The 26,167-nt window shown below is 37.5% G+C and overlaps 1 protein-coding gene across 1 annotated transcript in view; it reads left to right on the top strand.

Annotated features, from left to right (window-relative positions):
• Window positions 1-230: 230 nt before the first annotated feature.
• The window catches only part of LOC120782633 (calexcitin-1), a 30,997-nt gene continuing 5,060 nt past the window's right edge, over window positions 231-26,167 (top strand). The window contains exons 1-4 of the mRNA XM_040115001.1: window positions 231-378; window positions 14,841-15,006; window positions 18,134-18,186; window positions 18,675-18,794. Coding sequence (XP_039970935.1) covers window positions 14,949-15,006; window positions 18,134-18,186; window positions 18,675-18,794 — 231 coding nt within the window. The 5' untranslated portion in view covers window positions 231-378; window positions 14,841-14,948. The remainder of the gene's footprint in view (window positions 379-14,840; window positions 15,007-18,133; window positions 18,187-18,674; window positions 18,795-26,167) is intronic.

Raw genomic sequence — 26,167 nt, 5'->3', positions numbered from 1 at the left:
GCAGCACCGAGGCGAAATGATGCCGGCGTCGCAGTGCCGCAGCGCAACTGTGAGAATGGAACAAGAATCCCAGCAGCTGAGCACCCACCCCACCGCACGAGCAACTCGCTGCCAACGGCATCCACCAACACGAACGCACAGCGGCCGAGACGGTCGAGCGCAACGCCAGCCAATTGGACGTATAAAAGCAACAGCCCGTGCATGTGGCAATATCACAAACGTTTCGCACGCGCAACCAGCCACAAGCAACTTGCAACAGTCGCAGTCGCAGTCAGCCAACCGAAGGCACAGTGTTCTAACGAAAATCCGTTGATTTCCAAACTAAAAGCCGCAGGAGTAGCAAAATTTCACTTAATTGCAGTAGCGATTAATAATTTGGTGAGTGAGTGCGAAGCATAACTTTGAAATCTGTTTGTATGGCACAAAGTAGAGTTAAAGAATTGAAATAAATACGAAATGCCCAAGGTAAAAACGCAAAGTGACATGGCGAATGAACAAGCGAACTTTTGGTGCACAAAGAATGCTCGGCCGTGAAAGAGCGCTTTCTGTCTGAGTAATTTTTCACAGTTTAGATTTTTTTTTTTCAAAAAAAAACTCGTAATTTTGCAAATGGACGAAACAATTGTGGCAACTGAAAAGTGCTAGCTGCAAGACAGACTATTGTGCCGAGCTCACTGCCTTTCTTTGTGCCGCCAAAGTTTCAGTGAGAATTTTTGAAAAACGACTTGCCCCGCTGAAGGTGAAACAGTTGCGAAGCAATTTGTGTTGCCGCAAATTAAACGGACATTAAAGTGCAAACACAGGCATACCGATAAAAATTTGTCGACGCTGGGCATGTGCCATATAAATCTATATATAAATATAGTAAAATAAAGCCCAATTTGTGGCGGCCACACAATATTCGGCTCCAAATTAAGATGAAGTGGACAGGAAAAGTTTCATGGTGATTAAGGAATTTTCTTGGATATTTATGTGTACACATATATATGTACATATCAGCACTTTACTGTGTATTTGCAGCACCTAGGGTGTGGCTAATTAATATTGTGTCGCATGTAGCTAAGAAGTGTTAGCAAGAACTTCGCAATTAAGACAGCCAAAATACTTGCAAAAAATGCCGTTTGGCGTTTCAAGAAATATTAAGTGAATAATGTTTGAAAAGAGTAGGCTTCTCTTGAAGAATACGGAAGTAGGACATTGACTTGCTCCAGGTATTGAAACTTGCATTTGATTTTTAACTGAAAATCAGGTAGTCATATTTAAGATCAATATACACAGTCTTCAAGAATTGTATCTCAAAGACCTTCAAATTTCATGAAAATCGGTTGAGTAGTTTCTAGAAATAGTAGTAGTAGAAATCTTGCCAACCGACTTGAAAAATACAGTTTCGAGAAAAGCACATTCAAAGCCGGCGCACTTAGCCTAGTTAGCCTCGAGCACACAAGTTCCCAAGGCCTAACTCCGAAACTATTAATCGGATCAACCTGAAAGTTTAGGACAATATTCTAGAGGTGTTGTAGAATTCATTAAAGCATTAAAAAAAATTCAATTTTTTTGAAACTCGTAAACCCGTAAACCCATGTAAGGTCTTAGGAAACGTCACCATAAAAAACTATGAAACTATTATGTACTATATTTGGTACAACTTCGTTCAGTAGTTCACAAGTGCAACATAACCTCTAAGTTCCTAAATAAAAAGGTTATTTTTCTCTGAATTTATTTGTAGAAGAACGTTTCTGAATGCAACCAAATCACTATTTTTACAAAAAATCGCTCATTTTAAATTTTTTATGAATTCTTTATTTTCCTTTGTAAAATAAAAATAAAATTTATTCGAATATATGTATGTATATATGAAAACGCAATCCATAATTCAACAAATGTGTTTGTGTGCCGCAAAAGTATTAAAGTCAGCATTTTTCACTGAAAAATTTATGAGATTTAATTATGACTGTATTATGCTATTAATACAATGAAATAATAAATATACAATTTTAAAATGAGTTTTCCATTGGACTTGGCCAAATTCGCAATTGAATTGTCAATTTCAAGTAAAAAAGTATTTTTTGTATTTTCAAACAAAGAAATGGAGTGAATCAAACCTGTTGGGAGTTGTTGAACTTTCGTAAAGCTTGTGATTTCCTATAAAATGTGATTTAGAAGGAGAGTTAGCTGCACTTAGCAACTGGGTTCTTTATCTCGTATCACGTTGTTTGTCCGCGACGGACTCCTAAACTACTAAACCGATTTTAGCAAAATTTAGCACACTGTGTCCAGTTTGAAGCAACTTAGGAGATAGGAAAGTCAAAAGAATTCATTAATAAGAAATATAGTGAAAGCTGTATTAAATGGACGCTCCATTAAACGGACAACTGCTCTTCCAAGAACTTTCGTTCTGAACAGAGAGGCTGGTTCGTCAGTGTCTGTTTATGGGAGATTTACCTGTATATATTTTTAAAAATACGCACGTATTCATAATCCCTAAAAAAATATATGTAATACAATTGAACTTCCATCACTCAAATGTCTATAACTCGAAGTTTACCATAACTTGATGTCGTTGAATTAGCAATAGAAGTCAAATTGCATACAATTTTCCTGCCATAACTCGAAGTATTTTATGGATTATATTGATCCGAGTTAGGAAAGTTCAACTACAATTATAATTTTCAGTAAATGCCAAATCTTAAGAGCCATTTTCTCAATGTTTGGTTAGCAGCTATTTGTCAGTTAAGTTCTGGTAAACTTAACCAAGATTCCTCTTTCGGTAAAGATGTTTTTTTTTTTTATTGGAACTGATAGATGCTGCCAACCTTACTGAGGAAACAGCTTTATATTTTCCATTGACATTTATTTGTATGAACATATTCGGAATTAAGCCTCAAGTTCAATCCCCTGGATTCTTATGCCGACAAAAGCGTTTTCGCCTTTATTCGTAAATGGCTTTCACTTTAGTGAATGTTTATTGTATGAATAATAGTATAAAATGTATACCACAGCAACGCGTGGACGGATCCACTGGTTTCTTAACAATTTTGTATTTAAATTCAGTGGCGTTTTATGAGTGAAGCATTTGTAAGAATATTTGAAAGAGAATTTTACTTTTCTGGTGTCAAAGATTTTATTTTTGTTTAAGTATATCAAATTCTGTTTGCACACAAGGACTAAGAGTAACAGTTGTATATTTTCAAAAGAGCCTCAGAGTGTTGTGAAATACTCTTTATTTCCCACGGAATTGTTTTAACGGAAGAAAATGTCTGACATTTTTAAACTTATTTTTAAAAGCTGCCACAAATTGGCGAAACCAAAGAAGAAAATTAAGTGAAGTCAAAGCAGCAGCATTACAAAATTACGCAAGCTAAAGAATTAAAAATACTGACCAACATTTTTATTGCTGTTATATCTGAGGGCAATCTCATTCAAAGCAACTATGTTTTCTGTACCATCACTACAGTTATGTTTTCAATGGAAATTTTTAGCTTTACAACATGCGTTCGTTTGCTTTTATTTTGCCATTTGTTTTCTCAACATATAAAGCAAAAGCTGCAGGCGTTTACCCACCCAAACGCTGGTCCACGCTTCTATTTATCTAGCTATGCGCTTGACCATCTGTCTGCGCCTTCACGGCACTGTGTCTGCAACGTCATTTAGTTGCTTAGAATTTGAAAATGTGAAAACTTTGCGCAAATGCACACAATTAAACACGAAACCACAAATGAACAACAATTGCAACCACCGCCAATTAAACAGACATACCTGCCGGTGCACACACACATTTGCACGAGAGCTATGTGCCTTTGGCGATGGGGTAATGCAACAAAGAAAAGTCAAATCCAAACAAATAAACAGTTGAGTGATGTGTAAATGAGGAAAGTAAATTGTTGTTGTTGTCTCTCGATTTGGTTGCCATAACAGTATTGAAATGGAAACGAATTAAGCAGCAGCTTCAAAGTAAATTCCAGCGGATTCAGTCAACAATGGCGGTTGTAATTGCTCGATGTCACTTTCACACATATATGTATAATATATATATACGAGCCTATATATGCCACTTTGTCACATTACATCTGCATTTCAAGCACTCAAATGCTCACGGTGTGTTATGAAAATTACAGTTTTATTGTGATACTTTTTTTGCTAAATTACTTTGATGCTTGAAAAGTGAAAAGTTAATATGAAAAAGCTTCACTTCATTTATATACCTTTTATGCAAACTTTTATAGGCGCGCCAGCCACTCGAACGGCATGTAGTGTCGTACAAATGACAAGGATGTACGCGAGCTTCAATGGTTTCACACTGCGTATACGCGACATTAATGCCATGTAAATTTATGCATGTTGATTTTGCTCGCGCTGACTCGCTGTCTCATTGTGCTTGACAAACACTTTGATTTCTTCATATGCTGGCAGTGCACACATTCACATAAGCGTTCTAAATGCCGTTTCCATTTAACTGCCGTCTTTGTTTTGCGGAAAGCGGTGGCGTATGAGTGATTTCAATCGCGATAAAGCGCCACATTTGAGCGTTGACAGACACTCAACGACGGCATGATGAAGAAATTGAGCTCTCAATGCATAAGAAAAGTAATTTCAAGTTTGATTGACTATGAAGCGCAGCGATTTCCTCGTTTATCACACACTTCTTATTGATTAATAATGTTGATTTTGTGCAGAAAATTATTAATAAATAAAAAATAATTACGCATTAGCTGTTGACTGACTTGATGGATTTGCTGAGCTTTTGCTGTGTAATGAAGCAAAGTAGTGGGATCGTTTGGAAAAATTTTGCTTGTAAATTTGGTTAAAGTTCAGAAATTCATAAAGTGTTTATGAAATAGTGCAGGAACAAAGTAGAGGTTTACTATAATTTGTTTACCTCTTGGAAAAAAAGCACAAAAAATAATAGTGTAGAAGGTTAGTAAGTCATATTTGAGTTGGAATTTTATCACATAGATTTTCTTACGTCAAATTGTGAGGAGAAAAAATTAGATACAGTTCAATATTAACTTCCGCACTAGATACCACCGGGTATTATCGGCATTAGGACGCTTTTCAAAACTTTTATACAATCAGTATGTCCATCTGCAATATATGAAAGACATTTTATGCAATCAGTAAGTGGGATTCTATAAATTATTGCTTAAAAGTGTATGAATCCAAAAAACAGTCTATTAAGAAATAATTTAGTGATAAAGTTCTTCAGCTTCTATCTTGACCTTATACCTTTTTAATGCAATTTATTATCAAAACCCTCATTTATAAAATATTCAGTGCAACTACTATATGTATAGAAAATATGATTTAAGATTATTTTCTCGTGTAGTTACTTCAACAGAGATGGTAAATTTAGGCTTTCGATTAAGCTATTATTATTTTTAAGGGGCATACCTATTGCCAGAGCGAGTTTTGGGAACTGAAGAACTCATGTTTGAAAAAAATAAAAAAAAAATTTCAAGTTACACGGGATTTCCAATGGCGAAAAAATGGTTCTCCCCTGCTGCAATGATTATGACATTTTTCGTGGATGAAGCTTAGAAAAAAATCTTCCTGGAAGAGCCAAAAAAGACTGATAGGTCTTGTGTTAAGAATTATCAACAATTATTATGCAAAAAAATCTTTCATTTATTTAAGAAATCGTCACCTGAAATGCAAAACAACCTATCACCGAAGAATTCAAAATTGAGTTTTTTTATTGCTCTCGATTCACTACGTCATTTTATATATGTAATAAAATTTCAAGCTCCCGCTCACAGATATAACCAATGTATTGGTTACCATTTTATAACCAAAACCTAAATTTTGTTTCAATATAAGTGGTTTCTATTATATCTTATTCGCCTATAAACTTATTTAAAGTGATGTTACGTTATTTTGCATGTTAAGTGACGAAATTCGCTTAACAAAAAAAAAAATTGTACGAATTTTCTCATATTTATTACCTATTGACTAAGAATTGAGCGTTACATGAAACACAATTTTTTTTCTTTAAGTGAGCTTCGTCATGTTTTTTTGTAAGATATTTGATTAAAGTTAATTGTTGTTAAAGCCTTATATGCAAATTTGCGCTAATTAATAACAAAATCTGAGTTGCAGCGAAACCAGTTTTTGTAACTTTCTTTTTGTCAGCTGACAGCAGCAATGACTTTATAGGTCAAAATAATAATACAAGGCCACCATAAGCAATGCTGTGACTCACACGGAGTGACAAATGTGGCTGCAAAAAATACTAATAATAAATAAGATAAAGCTCGTAAATAAACACATCAGTAACATTTGAACGAGTTTGTACAGCGGCTTACCACAGCTTATTAATAAATAAGCGAGCAGCTTTTTTACGCAATTCTCTGCACTTTAGACATTTCTTTTGCTTATTCGAGTGAAATATGCCGCTTTGTTGACATATTCCTTAATTATAATTATTCTTTTGATATTATGTGCTTATTAAAGCGTATCAAAAGCTTTGAATTAAATATTTTGCTTGCTTTAATGTGAGTGCAATGCATATTTCAGCAACTCTCTCGAGGCGGAAACAAAAATCAGTAATTAAATAAGATAAAATGTAAAAGTATAAACGAAATCTGTTGTTAAAACTTAAATGACGTGCTTATATAGTGGCGCTAAAACCGGACTCTTAATCACAAAGTTACCTAGAAGTCTTGGAATTTTCTCGGACTTTAAACTTTTCGTTAGACTGTTTTGCATTATTTTGATCGTTGACTAGAAGTTTTTAGAATCACAAGGGACTGGTCATAGTAAAATCTCCCTGAAACATAGCCCTACCAGCGACTTATGAGCTTTTTCAATATAAAGCAAGACTTTACCTAAATTTTACTTAAGAAAGCTCAGTGGCTTTCAGAGCTTGGTAACTCTGCCTATAAGTTTATGCCAAAATATATTTACATGATTTTTCTTAAATTTCAGAATATTTAGCATAACCAGTTCGGACAATGAACTCAGTTTGAAGTTACAGAACAAGTAATTTTTGCATGTCTTAGGTACATTTGTTTATAGGTATGTGTATATAAGATGAATACTTTATTGGATACATAATGGTGCTTTTTTAATTGATTTCGTTAAATTTGAAAAACACAATTTAAATTTTGATTTGGGTGCGTAATTTTTAGTGAGCTAAGCATGTTGCAGCATTGAGATGACATAAATAATTGACAGTGAAGGATTCCGGTATAGTCTCTTCTAATTTCCATGAAGTTTTTGATTCATTGCTAATTATCCGCACAAATAATCCTACAGTTTTGTCGGCTTCTGAACCACTTTGGATTGCTTTAAGAACCTCCTTCAAACAAAATTTGTACACGAAGAATATAAAGAGGAAATAAAGCTTAATAAAGTTTTCCGATCAGCTTGGCTTTTATTAGTTCAGAGCTTTGTATGAGCCTTACACACAAGAAGAATAACACACATCATATTTATTATAGCCAAAACCTTGTAAACGCCAGCTAAATATGTATGTATGTTAGCTTAAAATATCAAAACTTTCATAGCAGAGATTGCTATGCCAAAATTTTTATCTGAATTTCGTCAGTTGGCACATTCCAAACGCTCTTCAGTGCATTTATTTATTGACGTACAAGTTTTTAGTATCCATTCCAAGGGAATTTCTTGATGCGTCACTACTTTTAAGTGTCTTACTGAACATATGATTGTCAACACACACACACACACACAACGGTGCAACGCATAAAACATAAGTATGTATGTGTGCCTGAGCATTTTGCCCGTCTTTGATGGCCATGCTCATAATTCTGAATGCTATAACTTTTCAACACATAGTAACAGCCACTGCAGCAAGGTGGCATTTATGAAAGTCACCATATGTGCCGAGCCATACTTGACATTCGGCGACGCTGCGCTGGGCTTGGCAGCGCTGCCAAGAAGATCATGCAAGCACACGAGTTGGTTTGGCGGAATTTCAGGTCGACTGTGACAAATGCATAATCCACTCGAAATGAACACAAACGAATTGCCGGGCTATTCAAGAAAGCGCCGCGGCAACATACATTCTTGCGAGCGAGCGTTGCGGGCGTTGATTATGGTCGTGCGCGCTGAAATTGTCGCTGCATTCAATAGCGACGGCACTCGTGCTCGTACGTTTCCCCGGCAGCGCGCCGCGGCGATGTTTGCGAGTGTTAAAAGCTTACAATAAATCCACTTAGTAGCGTCTTTTCTTGTAATAAAAGCGGGCGAAAGCTCATCGAATATGCGGCCGTTGCGACGTTCTCGAGTGCTGCACACACACACACCCGCCACTACATACTTATGGTGTAATTTTAAATGAATGTATGCACACTCGCTCGTGTACCAGCCAGCTTGCAGCTTGCTGAGTCAATAGTTTGTTGGCCGCTTGTTTTTGATTTGCTCGGAAGCGTTCAAGCACTCACACAAATGCACAAATGCAGAAGCGTACAAGTGCGCCTTGGCATTCCATTGAATGTGTTGCAGTTTCCTTTATTTGCTGCATTTCTCATTGCCTTAAAATGTTGCAATAACGGGGTATTTTCAACTTTGCCAGCACTCTGCGCTCGCACATTTGAAAAACTGCTCGAAATGGATTTCTTTGAGAAATTTATTTATTTAATAGAAGTGTAGTGGCCATATCGGCGCTTACCAAAACTGAAAAAAATAACTTTCACAATATTTATTTGGAGTAGTTTGAGTTACTGTTTGCTCGGCAACTTCATTACAGACATTTGTAGCAGAAAGCTAGAGTATAATAAATACCAGAAATAACTGAAAATTGCGATGTGCTGGAAATATATTTTATTCGAAAATAAGAAAATCAATAAAGCATTGGTAAGAAGAGAGCGAAAAACAGTGAGATTTCGAAACTGCTTATTTGGCTAAAGAGCGCTCGGTTTTTTTTATTGACATTTCAAGATTTCAAACTCTATATTATTGCAAATGAGCTGCAAAATAACAATCTCTTAAGCAAGCTTGCAGTTCAAACAGAGATTGGTCTGCTTTGTTTTGTGCTAGGGAGGCAAATTCAAGCCTGATTAAATGTCAGCTCTATTTTGAATGAGGTCTTGACTTGGAAATTTCTAAATTAAAAAATTCAATATCACTATACATACACTTGTTCTACCAAAAGCCTCTTCTGATCTTCAGTTCCTTCAGCAAATTTTGGTTTATTCGTTTTTGGCTCTTTTGTAGCGCGCCTTTAGTTAGATAGTTAGACAGTATCGACACTCATATTTACGAACTCAAGGTCCTCCACCAGTATTTATGCGTTTAATTGATATAGGGTTCTCAGATTCTTAAACAGTATCTCCATCATATTGGGTAGTCGAAAAAGTCTTTTCGTATTTCTTTTCAAACTACAACTTATTTTTTTTATATTTATAATGAATTTTTATAAAAGAAATATTTAGCATTTTGGTCGCCATCAGGTTGCCATCAGTGTAAAACGTTTCTGGTTTCTCGGCGAAAAACTGCGACAAGTAATTTTCACAAGCTTCTCTCGAAGCCAACTTTACTCCATTAAGAGAGTTCTGCATTGAACGAAACAAATGATAGTCCGATGGTACAAAGTCAGGGCTAGCTATACGGTGGATGCATCAAAACTTTCCGGCCAAGCTCTCCAAGTTTTTGCCGAGTCATCAAAGATGTGTGTGTGGTCTAGCGTTGTCCTGATGGAACACGAAGCCCTTTCTGTTGATCAGTTCTGACCATTTTTTTTTTTGGATTGCTTACTTCAATCTCATCAGTTGTTGACAGTGAAATGAAGAATCAATCGTTCGACAAGGCTGGAGCAGCTCATAGTGGATGATTCCTTTCCAATTCCAATTTGATACCATTTGTACTGGCACTGGCGATATACGACTGCGTTGAGTCGATCCATAAAAGATGTTGAGATCATCTGCTTTCTCACAAATACCAACACGTTGATTTCCAAGTACCAAGTCTCTAATTATTTCGATGGTATCGTCATTATCAGGTTGCATGCCTGCATGACAAGTTTTTGATGACTTCACGAGTTTCATTGGCTATTTTGTGCCACTCAAACACTTGTCTTCTTGGTAAAGTAGACTTCCAAAAATACTTCTTCAACATTTTCAATTATTCTGCGCACAAACTTTCAAGCAAACTCGTAGTTCAATTATTTTCTTGGTAAAAATCCGCTGGCCAACTTTTCGCGAGGTAAATAAACAACTGATAATTGCACACTTAGCGGCATATGGAGATCAAACTTCACGTGAACATAAAAAAATTGTTTATCAATTCGGTTTGTTGGCGCAATTTAAATGGGGTTCGCAGTTCATTAAAATTAGATATTGGGTTTCTTTGTTGGCGTACACACCGCTTACGCGGTTATAGCCGACTTTTCATGGGCGGTGTTTTTTACGTGGCGGATTCCAAAACCAGCGCACAAACCTGGGGAGGGATGTTTCCTCTTCAATTTTTAGATCGCCTTCAAATTGATGTTTTTTGGCTACCCAGAGGCAAAGTATCGTCAGAGACAGCTATTTGAGCCATCTGTAAAAGAATAGTTTCTGGCCAGTCCCAAGTGAATGGCAAACAGAGAACTTTCTTGACTTGCGTGGACTTCAACACATGACTCCATCCATATCTTCTCCTTTTTGTTAAACTTTTATTCATAAATTCAACTGAATTTGGCTCATATAAACTGCTTTAGTCGCGCGCTGACACAAATTTAAGGTTATAAATCAAAACGTTGAAGGTGAAATAACTAAATTTATAGCAAATTGTTTGAATTAACATAATTATTATAATCATATTGGCATACCAACAAATTTTAAAGCACATTATATCAATATTCTAATTGCATTGCATACGCTCTCGATGCTCTCCTCACAGAGTTATTGGCTATTTCGCGCGACTAGCTCATTTATGGTCTCATTTAGTGGTAATTTGTGAAAAAATCAAACGTGGAATTTTTCGTAGACTGTCCAACACGCATACTAATAGCCCTAAATAGGCGGCAAACAACAAAGCAATTAACCACGGCAATTTATGGCTTTGGCATAGTATTTACATTATTTATGAGCCGTTCGTTCTTTTCACACCTCTTCGCTTTGATTAGTTGTCGCTTAGGTGGGAAAATTACCAAATTTAATATTTTATGTGTATGTGTGTGTGAGGCAGTCTCTAAATTATGTTAATATGCATAGTTAGAGCTTGCTTAAAAAGAGTTTGTCGTACATATCGATAATATTAAATAATCATTTGAAGTCGATTTCTGAAATATTTAATTTTTAATTAACTGTTGCACAAAAAGTGTGCGTGGTGCAGAGAGCATAGTAAAAAAGTTCAAATTGTCTGAAATTCGAGGGAGTAAAAAGTATTTTTGCGCTGCCCTTCAGTTGCCGCCAATTACAAATTTAATTAAGTAGATAATCGGTAAATTAATGCTTCGTGCGAATGCGTCGTTTTTGTGTAAATACTCTTACATATTTAAATATATATATCCGCAAGTATTTAACTTGTGTAATTCAAAATAATCGCAGTAAGCTGCTGACTGCGCGGTAAATTATTTAATACTCAAACAAGCATATCGAATTTCGATTTTAAAACAGCCCTGTGGAATTTCGCTCCATTCATCAATAATATTCGAAAAAGCTGTCGTTTTTTAACTCGGTCAATTTACAGCGCTGATAACCTATTTCACGGTGAAATGCACCAAATTAAAGGCTGCAGTGGTGATTAAACAGCGCCATTCATGGAAGTGCTTGCAAACACAATTCGGTGATTGAACAGATTTTCACTCAAGCCGATCAAAAAAAAACATATTTTTTTACTGACGTTTGCCAACTTTGTTGTTGCTTTAGGTTTACATACTATATATTTAACGATGGCATTACACTGTTAAATAAAAGTAAGTAAACAATTGAAATCTGTTCAAGGGATTACTGTTTTGGTGACGCGGCTTAAAAAAACATTTACGAGCCTCAACCTGAATTTCGAACAAAATTTCCTTAATCTCAAGGTTGTGATATTTTTCGACTGGGCTATAACCGCGTAGTGATGTCTACGCCAGTAAAGAAGAATATTTTCCGAGCTGTGTACCATCCAAATGCAAGGTTTTACTTTGTTGACGACAAAAGTAACGGTAGTTAAATTAGAAATAAATTTTTATGAAATACACTAAATGCTGGATTAGAAAAAACTTGTGGCGTCAAATCGGCACTAACTTTTGTTTATTTGAAATTAACAGAATAATATGAAATGCCTAGAGTGAAACTAAGTAAATATTAATTTTTCTCACCATTAAATCTAACTGTTAAAAACTGCGCACGCAAAAATATCGGACACATTACCATATTGCTTGAATAATTGAACTTCGTTATACATATGTACATTGCATTCAGCGTGTGCTATTTTCTTTTTGGTTGTCGCGACAACAAACCGTTGTGATTACAATTTGAGTATAATTTCCGTGGTGAAATTGACCGCATTGTTTGCAAGGAGGAATCCTTGGAGAGATTGTGCAAAAATTTTAGTTGCAACACTGGACAAAGAGCAACTCTAAAGTACTGTAACTGTACGAAGGAAGTTGTTAAGAGCGATATAACCCAGTGAACACTTTATTATGAATACAGTTTATATTGTCCTTGTCCTTTTACACTTAATTTTGCTAATATTTTTCACATATTGATCGATTTATACGGCATAAAGTTGATCGAAAATTTGAATTTGTTATAATGTTAAATATTCTCTTCAAATTTCAGTACAAGCTCTTACGGATTAATCGAAATTTTTGATGAAAGGTTTGCCGTAGGCACAAGATTCACATATGCGGTATGTGAGTGCTTGAAAAGTTGAGGTCCGATTCCGACACTTTTGCTATTTGCGCAAGGTTTTATATCGATAAAGTTATAGTTAGGGTCTAAAATGAATGTAGGGTCCAAGTCCAAGCCACACTGATAAGGTCCAATCGGTTGTTGACGGTGGGTTTTAATCTTTCAAACAGTACGCTCGAATGAACCTTATATGCGATGTTGAGGAAGAGGAAAAAACTGATGCATGCTTCTTATCAGTTCTTCATGAGTGTTTGAATAGATCGGCCGGCAATCCATTGGTCCCGCTGCATTTTTGTTCTTGAGACGTATACTTAATTGCTATTCGAACTTCTTCATAGTCATTCTCCATCATTGATTGGGGAATCGGGTTTACCATCTCCAGGTGTTATGTTTTCACTGCGATTCAGGAGGATGGGGAAGTGTTTCCTCCATAATTTCAGTATGCTCTGGGCATCAGTCACTAGATTACTTCTGGGGGTTCTAGAAGAGTGTGCTCGGGTCCTGAAATCTTCCGATATTCGCCGTATTTTTTCATAGAATTTGCGATCATTCTCTCTGTCTATCTCTGTCTTTTTTTGTTTGCGAATACGTCTCGCTTTCCTTTATCTATTCCATCCCGCACATGTTGTGGTCGATTGTAATGTCGTGAGGTAGGATTCTTATCGTTTCAGCTGTTCCTTTGCCTTTTCGGAAAGCCATTGGTTTCATTGAGAGAAAGTGTTTATGATGTGAATATTATAAGATTTTCTAACATACCTTCATATATTTAAGCAAAGCAATATGTGCCAACTTAGAGCATATTTCTTGAAAAAATTTAAATAATATAGAATGGTAGCTTCAACCACGAGTCTTCTCATCGTATTCATGTTTGTTGGGTAATTTTCTTTCGGTCGACCAATATTCAAAGTGTATGTCACCAACAATATTATCTCTGGCTACCATACGTACTTATGTATATGGAAAGTTTTTAAAAAAGTTTTGAACTACAAGTACTTCTTTAGAGCATGAAAGCGAAAGACGTGGAGCAATATCTAAAAAATATTTGTAAGTAAATCGTTCTAAATTGCATAAAGAAAACAATAAGGCACGTAGCCGTGTGTTTTATAGACTTTGGATCGCCCAAAATAATTATCTAACCCTTGATAGTTTGCAAGATTTTTAAGAAGTCGTTTTAATTGGTTCGCAGAATCGCTTGCCTTTAGAAATGTCTGTTTTTATTTCATATTATTTGTTATAGACTTCTTTTAAATTCAGAGTTTGATCTCTTTTTTCCACGTTCTACAATATATATCCGTCAAAAAAATCTCAGTTTAATATAATGAGGATACTTCGATAGCTTAATTTGATTCCAGAATGGATGATATCGATTCGTTTTTGTTTCCAAGCCCTAGTATTAAAAACAAGTCTTCTAATTTCTGTTAATCAAGTTGACTTTAAAAGAAATTCGTTTCATGTTAAGTAAGATAAAGGTGAACACATGACCTCCGGTATACATTTATCTGCGCCTAAGAAAGTTTTACAAATATTTTCAAATATTTCACATGTCTTTAGTACTAACAAGTTAGATATTTATAAATACAATTTTTTTTAAATCTACTTTCTTGTGTAAAAAATATTTTTTTTAGTTTAGCTAAATACCTATTTTCTTGGCAATGGAATTGTGTAGGTTTTTCTTGAATGTTTTGGTTTTAGTTGAAAATTTTGGCCAACTGCTGAGAATTAAATTAAAATTTATTCACTTTTACCAATACGAAAGTTGTAACACTAACATACATGCATAACTGTAATTTGAAATATGCTAATACATATGCACACAGTACACAAAATGTAGCTTTTAACGCTTCCGCTCATTAGAGTGCAACATTGAAACGGTGAAATGGTGAAATGGTTGCACAACCTAATTTGGACTAACAAATTCGAGTTCCTCGGATTCTTTCTGTGATTGCAATTCGTCTTTTACTTTACGGCATTTTAGTGCTCACTTATTTAACTTAACACAAATCTGTTGCTCACTGATTTTTTCTCATTTCTCTCTCTCTCCTTTACCTAATTCAATTTCAGCATTCCAGAAACTTTTGGCGCTCAAAGAAGTTACTGCAGCGCTACTACGACATTTGTCAATAGTTTTTCTACAGTTAACGCAGTTACAACAGCAACAACAACAGTATCATGTCGATCTCCGACTTCCGTAAGAAGAAATTGCTCTTCCTGTTCAACGTTTTCTTTGGTGAGTAATCGAATCTAATAATGGCATAGAGTTACCAGACTAATGGAATAATGTTAAACATATTTTGGTTAATCGGATTTTGAAAATATTTGCTAAATTTTTGAGTACCTATGCTGTTATTTGTGGCCTCTAGTAGGTTTACGGTGGAATGGGTAGTTGATAGGGCAGACAATTTTATTGATATTATGAGCAATGTGCAATAGAAAAATGAGATCTTAACTTTTAAGTCTGAGAATGTGAGTTTATGAAGACAGTAGTAGAGTAAACCATACCTTATTTCAAAGGTGAAGCATTTACACTTTTTGAAGAACTTCTGAACTAAGGGTATACTATGAACAGGGTATTTCAAGTTTCTCACGCAACTTGTAATGTTCATAAGGAAATGTCGGTAGCAAAAAATAGTAAGATTTTGTTCATAATTTTCAAGCGTGCATTGTCGTACTGCAAAAACCAAGTATTGTCGGCCCATAATTATGGTATCTTTATACGAAATGACGCATAACCCTCAAATAGTAGTCCTTGTTGACAGTTTGGCCGGTCGGACGGAATTCGGAGTACACCACACTTCGATAATCGAAGGAAACTGTAAACATAACCTTCAATTCCGACCCACTTTGACGTGGCTTTTTCGGCTTCAGCTCACCTTTGCCACGATAATCGAGAGATTGACCTCTGTTTCCAGGTCGTAAGCATAGATCCAAGACTCATCGCCCGTAATAATACGTTTCGTGACATCCTGGTAGTCGAAAAGCATTGTTTCGGAGACATTAATGCGACGAGGCCTTTCGTAAAAGTTTGGTGGTTTTGAAAACAATCATGCGTTTACATTTCTTAGGCGCAACTGATGATATTTTAGAATTGTTTTCATTGGTCCTACCAATATTCCAACGATGTCACTAAGATCCCTGACTATTTATCGTCAATTCTCAAGCAATCTCATTATGTTATTGATTTGTTGATCGTTCTCGGACCGTCTTTGAATAATTTGCTCCAATAAAAAAGACTTGCTCGCGAAAAATAATTATCTCCGAAGGTTTTTTTCAACATTCTGAACGTTTCGGCACTAAAAATTTAATAATAATTTAACTCATCGCAAAAATCGCCACATGCAATTTATGTACTTCAGAAAGACAAGCGTAAACACTAATGATTATTTTGTGTGACGTTTGACACAGATGCCACCTAACCTATAATAAAAAATATATATTGCAACAAACGGGTGGGTTTTCCGGTGAAATTAAAATTAAAAAGTCTTACTATTTTTTGCCCAGAGCGCGTAACAGGCGGTATTGTTTTAGAAATATCCGTATGTATGTCTCACGTTTCTAAATTTTTCAGATATCGATCTGAAAGTTCTCACACGCCTTTTTCTAGCCAAGAAACTGCTTATTTGTTGGAAACGCCGGTATTAATTCATTCCAGGATATAGCTGTCATACAAACTGATCGATCAAAATCAAATCCTTGTATGAACAATGTTTTATTTGACAAAATATCTTCACGAAATTTGGTCTAAATTGTTGTCCACGACAATGCTATAATCTCCGAAGAAATTATTCAGATCGAACTACTATAGCATATAACTGCCATACAAACTGATCAAGAAAAATCAAGATATGAACCTTTTTATACCCTTTGCTAGTATAAAAAATACAAAAGTGAAGGGTATTATTGCCTTTCTTTCTTAATTAAAATCTTCTAAACTAATAAGAGGAGCTTCTCTCTGAAATTCAGTACGAAGCTCGACGGTTTTTATTGTTAATTATCATCTTGTCATTTGCAGTACTCAATTCCAAAAATTTTAATAGAATTTTTTTGGAAGCTTTTTGTATATTTTTCTCGTCGATTGATAAAGCTCGTTATTATGCATAACTTAATCGAAAGAGATTTTGAGGTCAGTTCATTCTAATATACCAAAATTACCTTCATACACATATTGATGGCATTAATTAAAAATAATAGCCTTGCCAATAAAAATTTGGAATATTTAACTAATTTTTTATAGAACAGACAGTATCGAATAAGGCAATAAGCCATATATAGTACATACAGCATATAAATATGTTGCAACTATAGCTAATTTATAAAATAACACACAACTATTGCCGTACACACACCAATAAATAGCCGCGCTTGCTTTATTTGCAAAAATTAAAATATCAATTTACATTAAATTTCATGAGTTTGTGCATGCCGCTTGTGGGATTTAGCGTGGCGGGCGTGTGCGTGTAATAACTTAATTGCTTAATGCACTGACATTTATGGTGAATTTTCAACAATTTTATTTTGTAATAAAATTTCAAATTGACTAGCTTTGCAACTAACAGCATGGAAAACCAATTAATTTTATATAGGTAATTTATTTGACAAACGCCGTTGGCAACCCCACGCGCCACGTGGCCGAAAAGGGTTGGTGGCAGGCAGCCTGGTTTGGGGTGGGCGCGCGTTGCTTCCGCTGCCGTGGCACTGACACGGCCAATGTCAAATGGAATGTGGCAGGCGGAAGTGTTGACAGCTGTGTGCACGGCACTCAAAATAGAGTTTTGGATTTCCGAAATGGAAGCGCGAAAAAAGTTGCACACAAACTTTGCCATGCGTTGCTGCACGAGCTGACAACTCACACACAATCAAATTGAACAGGGAGATAGCGTGTGGTTAAGTAAGCGAAGCCTTACAGCTGCGCCTGATATGCCGAAGGTTTTTTGTTTTTAGTGAAATGTCTGAAATTATTGCGTTAATAAAATGCACAAATAGTTGAAAAATATCACACCTTGTTAAATAATTTATGGTGGCCTACTGTAAATTCACAGCAGTTCGCACTGAATAACTTCGCAGCTTTGAAACACACATAACTTTCATTTGCATTGCGTTTTCTCTTTTCTTCTTGCTCTTGGTACACCACTGCGTATGAACAACTCACGACATCACCGAATGACAATGCGCCCAACTATGTGCTCTGCACACAAATAATCAACAATCAACAAAAACAACAACAACAACAACAATACTGTTGCGCATGATGCAACAATGTACCTTAAAACAACTTCAACCAACTTTCCAACAACCCACTTCGACGGCGACCACACCGGCACTGCCCCGCACCGCCGTCTCGTCGCGTCCGTCAACAGATGTCAATCAGAGCGGCGAAATCGACGTTAAAGACTTTGAGTTGGCCATTGAGGTAAGTGTTGACACAAACAAAAGGGACAAAAGTTTCGTTAGGAAATTCACTTCCGGAAAGTTATTCTTTCATTTCGGTGGCATGAAGGCGCCGGGCACATGGCAAAAAGTGGCACAACACTTGAGCGAAATTTATTTGCATGCAAATAATTGCCAACAAATTTGTAGTTCCACACTTGGTCCCTTTTTTTTGGTGGTGTTGCGACCGCTTTTTGACTGTCTGCATATTTGGCACACATTTCACACACACTGGCATATTTTGTAAAATCGTGTGTGTGTTTGTGATATTCAGCGTTACGCCGAAGGTGCGCGCAACCAAAAACAGAAAAAAAAACAACAAGAACGCCATGTAATTTATGCGTGCGTTTCAGCGTGTGCCTCACTTGCCTTTTATCGCAGTTGTGCGAATTATTGTTATTGCTGTTGTTGTATTGCTCTGTCGCTGACATGTGGTGTTTTGTTTTGCTCTTGTATTTGCATTTTTTGTAGCGCGTCTGCAAGCTGCGCGGCTGGGCAGAGAACACACCCAAGAACAAGGAGATCCACGCGGTCATGCTGGAGATCTGGGAGGGCCTGCGCTCCAAGGCCGACAAGGACAATGATGGGCAGGTGAGTAAACATGTGGCTAAAAGACAAGTTGTAAAAAATAGTGGAAAAGGTAGCTGTGAAATTCTGCTGCACCGAAAAGAATCGCATGTGTGGGCTTTTAAAATTTTAACAATTTGCATATCAATTTTGGGCAAATTGAATTAGCAGCACAAAATGGGTGGATTTAACGACTTAATAAAGACACTATTGTGGGAAGTTTAAAAATATTAAAAAAATAATATTTAAATTGAGAAATGAAATTTACTACCATTTTCGATGTGCTTATATGTACATACAAAGTTCGCCAATCGTTTGGGAGATGTTCGCTGGCACACAATCACCGAATATTATTTGAAACAAAGTCCATTTGGACCTAGCCAGAGTAACCGCTGTCTCATAATTCGCAGAAATATGTCAATGGCATCGTATATCTCGTACAGCTCAGCGTTCCATCGATTGCGGTATTCGCCGTTGCCAATGCTAAAATACTATAAATCTTCCGCAGAACCTTTCTCTCGAAAACTCGTAATGCTGACTCATCAGCTGTTGTCATTGTTCATGCCTCTGCACCGTATAGCAGGACGGTATTATGAGTGACATCTAGAATTAATAGAGCACTTTACTTCTTAATTACCTAGTCAGTCCGAAGTAGCACCTCTTGGCAAGAGTTACTCTGCGTTGGATTTCCGGGCTAACATTGTTGCTGCTGTTAATGCTGGTTCCGAGATAGACGAAATTATCTACAACTTCGAAGTTATGACTATCAACAGTGACGTGGGAGCCAGTTCGTGAGTGCGATGACTGTTTGTTTGATGACAGGAGATATTTCGTTTTGCCCTCATTCACAGCCAGACCCATCTGCTTCGCTTCCTTATTCATTCTGAAGAAAGTAGAACTAACGACGCGAGTGTTGAGACCAATGATATCGATATCACCGGCGTACGCCAGCAGCTGTACACTTTTATAGAAGATGGTATCTTCTTTATTTAGTTCTGCAGGTCGAATTATTTACTCCAAGAGTAGATTGAAGAAGTTGCACGAAATGGAGGCGATTTATCTTAAACCTCGTTTGGTACCAAATGGCTCGGAGAGGTCCTTCCCGCCCCTGACGGAGGTATTGGTATTGCTCAACGTTAGTTTACACAGCCATATTAGTTCGGCGGGGATACCAAATTCAGACATCGCGGCATAAAGGCAGCTCCTTTTCTTTGAAATCGACGAAGAGGATTTTTTTTCACGGGTCTTTTCCAAGAATTGGCGCATGGTGAATATCTGGTCAGTTTTTGATTTTCCAGGCCTAAAGCCACACTGATAATATCTCAAAAAATAAAGGATTTGCTTGTTTTTAGTATATACAGACGGGCAATCAGGCGGACGTGGCTGAAATCACTCAGCTCGTCATACTAATCATTTTTATATCTACTTTATATTGTCTCCGACGTTTTCTTCTGGGGGTTTTTAACTTCGTGGCAAGCTTACTATACCCTGTAAAGGGTATCAATGTATATAATTAACCTTTACTGGAAGTTTCTAATGAAATGCTGATGAATTCTATTAGAAATTTGTCCATGGCAGATATCTAGATGTAGGTTTGTTATCTGCTACGATACAATCACAAAATTCTTCTTTTATAAATGCTTAACTATCCAGCTACGGATAATATCTTAATCGATCAAATATTGACAAAAGACTTGTAGCTCTTACAACACTCTTTGTCAAACTTTCTACGCAGGTGGCAACCTGTTCAATTTAACAGCATGCAATTTGGATTTTACTGTTATATCTGACAATTTTCTAATCTTAAGCAGTTTCTTAGAATTTCTTTGCTGGATGGTTACCATACTCCAATCTGATCGTAAATCGAATTGTCACAGAAACTTTATCTTCGCACTTCATTTGGGCAGTAAATTTGACTATGCCAACTTGTCGATTTGTCTGCATTTATTTGGCATTGGCAGTAGCTATTTCACTGACTTCGACGTCACTTCAGTGTTGAGCATAGTTCTTGGTGCGATGCAATCAGAAAGAGTGCGGGTATATGCACGCTTCCGCATGTGTATGTGCGCAGTAGATTTTCAAAGGAATTTTGTGTGGACGGTGGGTTTGTTTTGCCATTTTTCATTATGATGAATAGATTTCGGTTCGAGTTTGATTTTCGCAGATAGAAAATTCGTGATTTTTCTTCTTCTTCTTCTTTTTCTTAAAAATCAAACAATGACATGAGTATACATATGTATGTACACATACGAGTATGCCTGCCTTTCCGGCCTTCCGGAAACTATCTCCATTCCATATAACGGCATGCGTCAGAGCTTTCATTTTTCTTTCATCGAATGCCAGAATTATCTCATATCATTTTTTACAGCCTCTTTGCTCTGCTCATTTGCATTTTTAGCAATTCCATTCGGTTGTTTATTCTCGCTTGTTTTGTTCCGCTCAGCCGTGAGTTTGCTTTCGCCACTTCACTGACAAAATCGCATAAATATTTTCTATGTCACAAACCTAAAACTCAATGCAGCGTGAATTTGCCACTGGCTGGCGTGCGCTAACTATGCCCCACACATGCAACTGGCAGGCAAAGTGCAGTTGGAGCTGCGCTGCAAGTGCAAATGTTTGAATAGGTAGCCCTTTTTTTTGGGTCCCGTAAACAATTTGCTAGCTCGCACTTGCATTCCGACTGAGTGAGCAGCTGGCGCGTTTCCGATATCGATGCTATCTTCCGTAGGTACTATAATGCATGTGTTTGTTGTGCCACCAACATGCGACACGCGACATAAAACGGTTACTGTTGTATGCGCTGTGATTGTCGCGCTCGGAATTTATGGCGGCTATTTGTTGCACAAATTCAGCCGATTGAAAAATTTCGCACTGAATGAATTATATTTGTAGAATTTTCCAATTTCTCGTAAATTCATCCTGTTTGTTGCATCTTCGGCTGCATGCTAGCGGAAATTAAGCGGAAAATATATTTCGTTAGAAAAGAAATTTTAAATTATCACTTTATTTACCCATTTTATTCATTGTAGTTAGCTTTGTGGCATCCATGGCTTAAAGCGCATCTTCTTTATAGGCACTTCACTCTTTTCCACAACTGGAACTAGAAACTTTTTAAAAAACACGCACAGCAGTTGGAAATTGTCACAGATAGAGATGATCCTACGACTATAGAGAAATACATAGTCTTGGGTTCTATGCACTCGTCTAGGCTCTGCAAAAAATAACTTCTTAAGAATAAAATAGATAAAAATGTGGGTCAATAGAATGCGGTTATGAAGTGACCTTAGATTCGAGGAGCATAATGGTTAATAGAAATATTCTTTCACTGCTTCTATAAGTATGAGAATCGTATGTTCATAACCACTCAAACAAAATTTATACATATAATACTATTTGGAGAATGATCTCCTAGTCAGAGAACTGATATCCGTAGGATATTAATTCAGGTCAGGTCTCATCCTCTTTTTATATCATCCCTGTCCGAGAAAAAACGGCTGTACCGAAGCTATAATACCTTTCTCAGGTGCATTTCATATAGCATAAAAGGTTATAAAAATATTTTTATCTTGATCTTTATCAGTCAGTTTGTTATACAGTTAGTCAGTCTTTACCAACTTATGGCTGAACTTCAGAACTCGCTGAAAAATGGCGATGTTGTGTTATCCGCGTTTCTTGACATCGAAGGTAGCGACAATCCCACAATAAATGGGATTTGGTGCCAGGGGTACGCCGATGACATTGCTATAATGGCACGAGGTAAATTTTCCAATACTCTTTGCGACATAGTTCAAAGGGGCTTAAGGCTAGCAACGGGATGGCGCAATACAGTAGGATTAAACCCGCTAAAACAATCGTCGTCCCTTTTACAAAGCAAAGATCTCTTTCGGGCTTTAGGCCCCTAACACAAGGCAAGGAGTTGGAGGTCTCTAAAGAGGTAAAATATGCCTAGCCGGTAGATCCTGGGGATGCAAGCCAGGCATCATCAAATGGCTGTATACTATGATCGTAAGATCTGTTGTCACTTGTGGAGTAGTAGCTTGGGCATCGAAGGCAATGCAGTCTTCGCAGCTTTTAACTGTTGAAGCTGCACAAACTCGCCTGCTTCTGCGCTTCAGCGGCAATGCGTACTTCCTTGAACACATGCTGGAGTTCACACCGCTGCATCTAGTGATCAAACAGGCAGCGAAGCATACCATAACGTTTCCACAAATGAAGGCCTTAGGGGCCACTGGCCACTGGGGCCAAGACACACCACTGGTCCTCCTTCAAAAGACGGCGTTACGAAGAGGGTAAACTTCACAAAAAAGCTTAAAGCTACTCTCGGAAGTAAGGCGGAGTGGAGGGATTCCACACTCGACCTATTACTGATCTAGATCTCAATCTCCATCTATCTCTACACTGACGGCTCGAAAACACCGGAAGGCATTGGAGCAGGCATTGCGAGAACGCATACCAAACTATCCATACCAACTCTATATTAGGCACTGCAGGCTCAAAAAACAATTGTTCAACATGAGCATAGTCTCTTGCGCAAATTTCCTTTTTTTGAGACAGGGAACAGGAAACTCCAGAACACCTGATTCTAGATTGCCCAGCATGCTCAATGCCCTCTGTCTATCTATCTTGTACGACAGCTATGTGAGGTAGTGGTCCGATATCGACATATTGTATGTATAATTTGTGATCGCTATCTCATAAGGTCTTATTCTCCTAACAAACTTCGTGGAAAACTTAATATACACAGGTCATGGTATACGTATGTATTTATATGCGTTTGAAATGATTAAACCATAGCTTGCTTCAAGAGAATTACTTGATTCCATTTAAATTGCCTAAGTCTGGATATTGTTTACCACTCTATGAGATATCTACTATCTCTGGATTGACCGCTGTTTCCGACCAACAACGGCAATAGTGGTGCCCACCTAGGCAAGCACTGCAAGCCTTCCAGTGCCTTGGAGGCAAATGCAAGCCTTCTGGAGACAAAACTCGTCAGCCTCTCAAAATACCAAAAGGTCCTTTGTTGTATATAATCAAGAGCCCGTAAAGTTTACGCTTTTGCTTCCGGAAGTGCCTCTCTTTTTTCAATGTAAATAGTATTTATATATTACTGTATTATATATCTGTGAACAAACATAAAATGCAGCGTTATTTTTATTTGTTCTGACTTTCAATTTCCAATTTATTATCGTATTGGCAAGCTAACTGATGCTGCGAAGGTGAAAGCCATGAATATTATTAATAACAATTCTTTATCACTTTGAGTGCCAGCAGATATGTAAAAGCCAAGACGCAGCTGCAGTTGTCACCTTGAATAGAAGAATAGAATGAATTATGAAATACGAGTTTTCATATTGCAACTAAGCGTCACTGAGCCACACATAAATCCGAAGTGCCGTAACCAAATTGAAAAGTGCTGGCCGTGGAGGACACTTCGCCTGCAGTTTCCGCTATGCATTAAGAAGAAGAACGCCTACAGAGCTGATTTATGCGAAAAGAAATGCATAGACAGCTGTGTGGCTTTGAAGTGCAACACACACAAATAAATAAATGTGCATTAATTGCGCTCGCAAGTGAAATTAAAAACGAAAGAATTAAGAAAATGCAAGCAAAGTTTGCCAGCGCCGAGCCAGCAAAACATGCTGCACCACAGCGTTGCACAAACGCACACGCGGAGGACATTCGACATGCACTTTTAGTGCTGTTAAATTGTGGAAATGCTTTCGATGAGCCGTTGTTGCACTTGTTGTTGTGCGCTGTTGTTTTTGAGTTATGTGGCAGCATTGTTGGCAATGATTTGCTCTTGGCACGGCACCAGCAACACTCAACAACAGCATGCCGCAGCAGCAAGCAGCAACATAAAAACAACAAAGTATGCACAGCAACGCTCATAACCAACACTTATGCATTCATGCATGTGCGCTTATGCTTGTGTGTGTGTTTATGAGCCTGTCGCTGCAACAATTTGACTGCTGACGATTATAGTTATTGTGCATAAATCTACAAATTGTTGTGTCAACACAGCATTTTTCCACCTTTTCTCTGCCATTTTAATCAACATGTTTGTTGCTGGTGGGGGGGAGGGAGTGCTGCGATGTGGCGAGGTGGGGTGAGGCGATGTCGTACAAATGATAAACGTGCAATTGCATTTTAATTTTTTGCTCCGTCATGGCCAAAGATGAGCAGCGCGCAGCGAAGGCGGGGTGGGCGGGGTGGTCGGTGCGCCTGTTGGGGTTGTGTGTTGCTCAGGTGATGGTCAAATTATGTGTGGCATGTGTGGCAACATTTTGTTGCACGCTGGATGCAAGTGGCAAACGGTAAATGGCGTTGCAGCGAACAATAGCAGTGAATATGAGTAGCTGCAACATGCCACAACAGGCAATGTGCGCGTGTGTGTGGCAGTGGCAGTGCTAGTCGCAACAGCAATGTTGGTTAGCGGGTAGCCGCCAGCATACCTGTTTGTGTCAGCTGCGCGACCGATTGCGGCACCCGTGCAGGTGCTTGTAGCGGCGGTGTTGTAGTTTGGTTGCTTTCCTGGCAAGAGGCCAAAACCGTGTCAAAGGATGTGCACTCATGCATTTTGCGCCTGCAAATATACCTCGCTGTCGTCGACTGTCTTCACCAGGTGTGTGTGCGTGCCACCTCCCATCCCATCCCATAGACACTTATGGTGCACAGTGGCGATGCAACAATGGCACGGCCGTAAAAACGAAAAGTGCCACGTAGTCATAATAACTTTTGCTTATGTTGTTATTATTCTTGCCGTTCCACTATCAGTACAGATCCGGTCACCCGCATTTATGTTAACACACAAAGTGGCCGAGCGACTTGATTGCTATCTTGTGTGTTGACTTTCGGCTTAATAAAGACGCTTCGCACAGTTAAAATACGTGCCACGGAACAAATACACTGTGGATAATTTTCGGTGCTCTAAACTGTTGCCTTCGGTGAATTTTAGATCGAGTGTATATTCTGTGGTACTCTTCGTGTCAATATGAGTATGCATAAAACTGTTCGTATTCGCTCGTATTTTCCATTTATGGATATATTTTTGCTCTTTTATACTCATATAAGACCCTTGTAGACTCGTCTATCTTTCTTCTCTTTAAAATGTTTCTTGCGGAGCATATGTCATTTGATCAAATTTGACCAGGAATGACAAAAGAAAACAAAATGTTCACATATTTGAATACAATTATTTATTAATAGTCTTTAAAATAGGCTCCTTTTGAGCCAAAACAACCATTCCAAGGAATAATCTAATTTTCAATACACTTGTTCCAAGCCTCGGTTGTGATGTCCACCTGTGCCTTCAGCGAATTGGACAGTTTCCACGTAATTTTCAAAAACCTACTCCACGTCACTAGTAACAGGGTCTGAATGTAGGGCCTTCAGCT

Source organism: Bactrocera tryoni, chromosome 1, assembly GCF_016617805.1.
Source record: "Bactrocera tryoni isolate S06 chromosome 1, CSIRO_BtryS06_freeze2, whole genome shotgun sequence".
Classification (NCBI taxonomy): domain Eukaryota; kingdom Metazoa; phylum Arthropoda; class Insecta; order Diptera; family Tephritidae; genus Bactrocera; species Bactrocera tryoni.
Note: the sequence above shows the minus strand (reverse complement) of the source record. Positions and strands in the feature narration are given on the sequence as shown.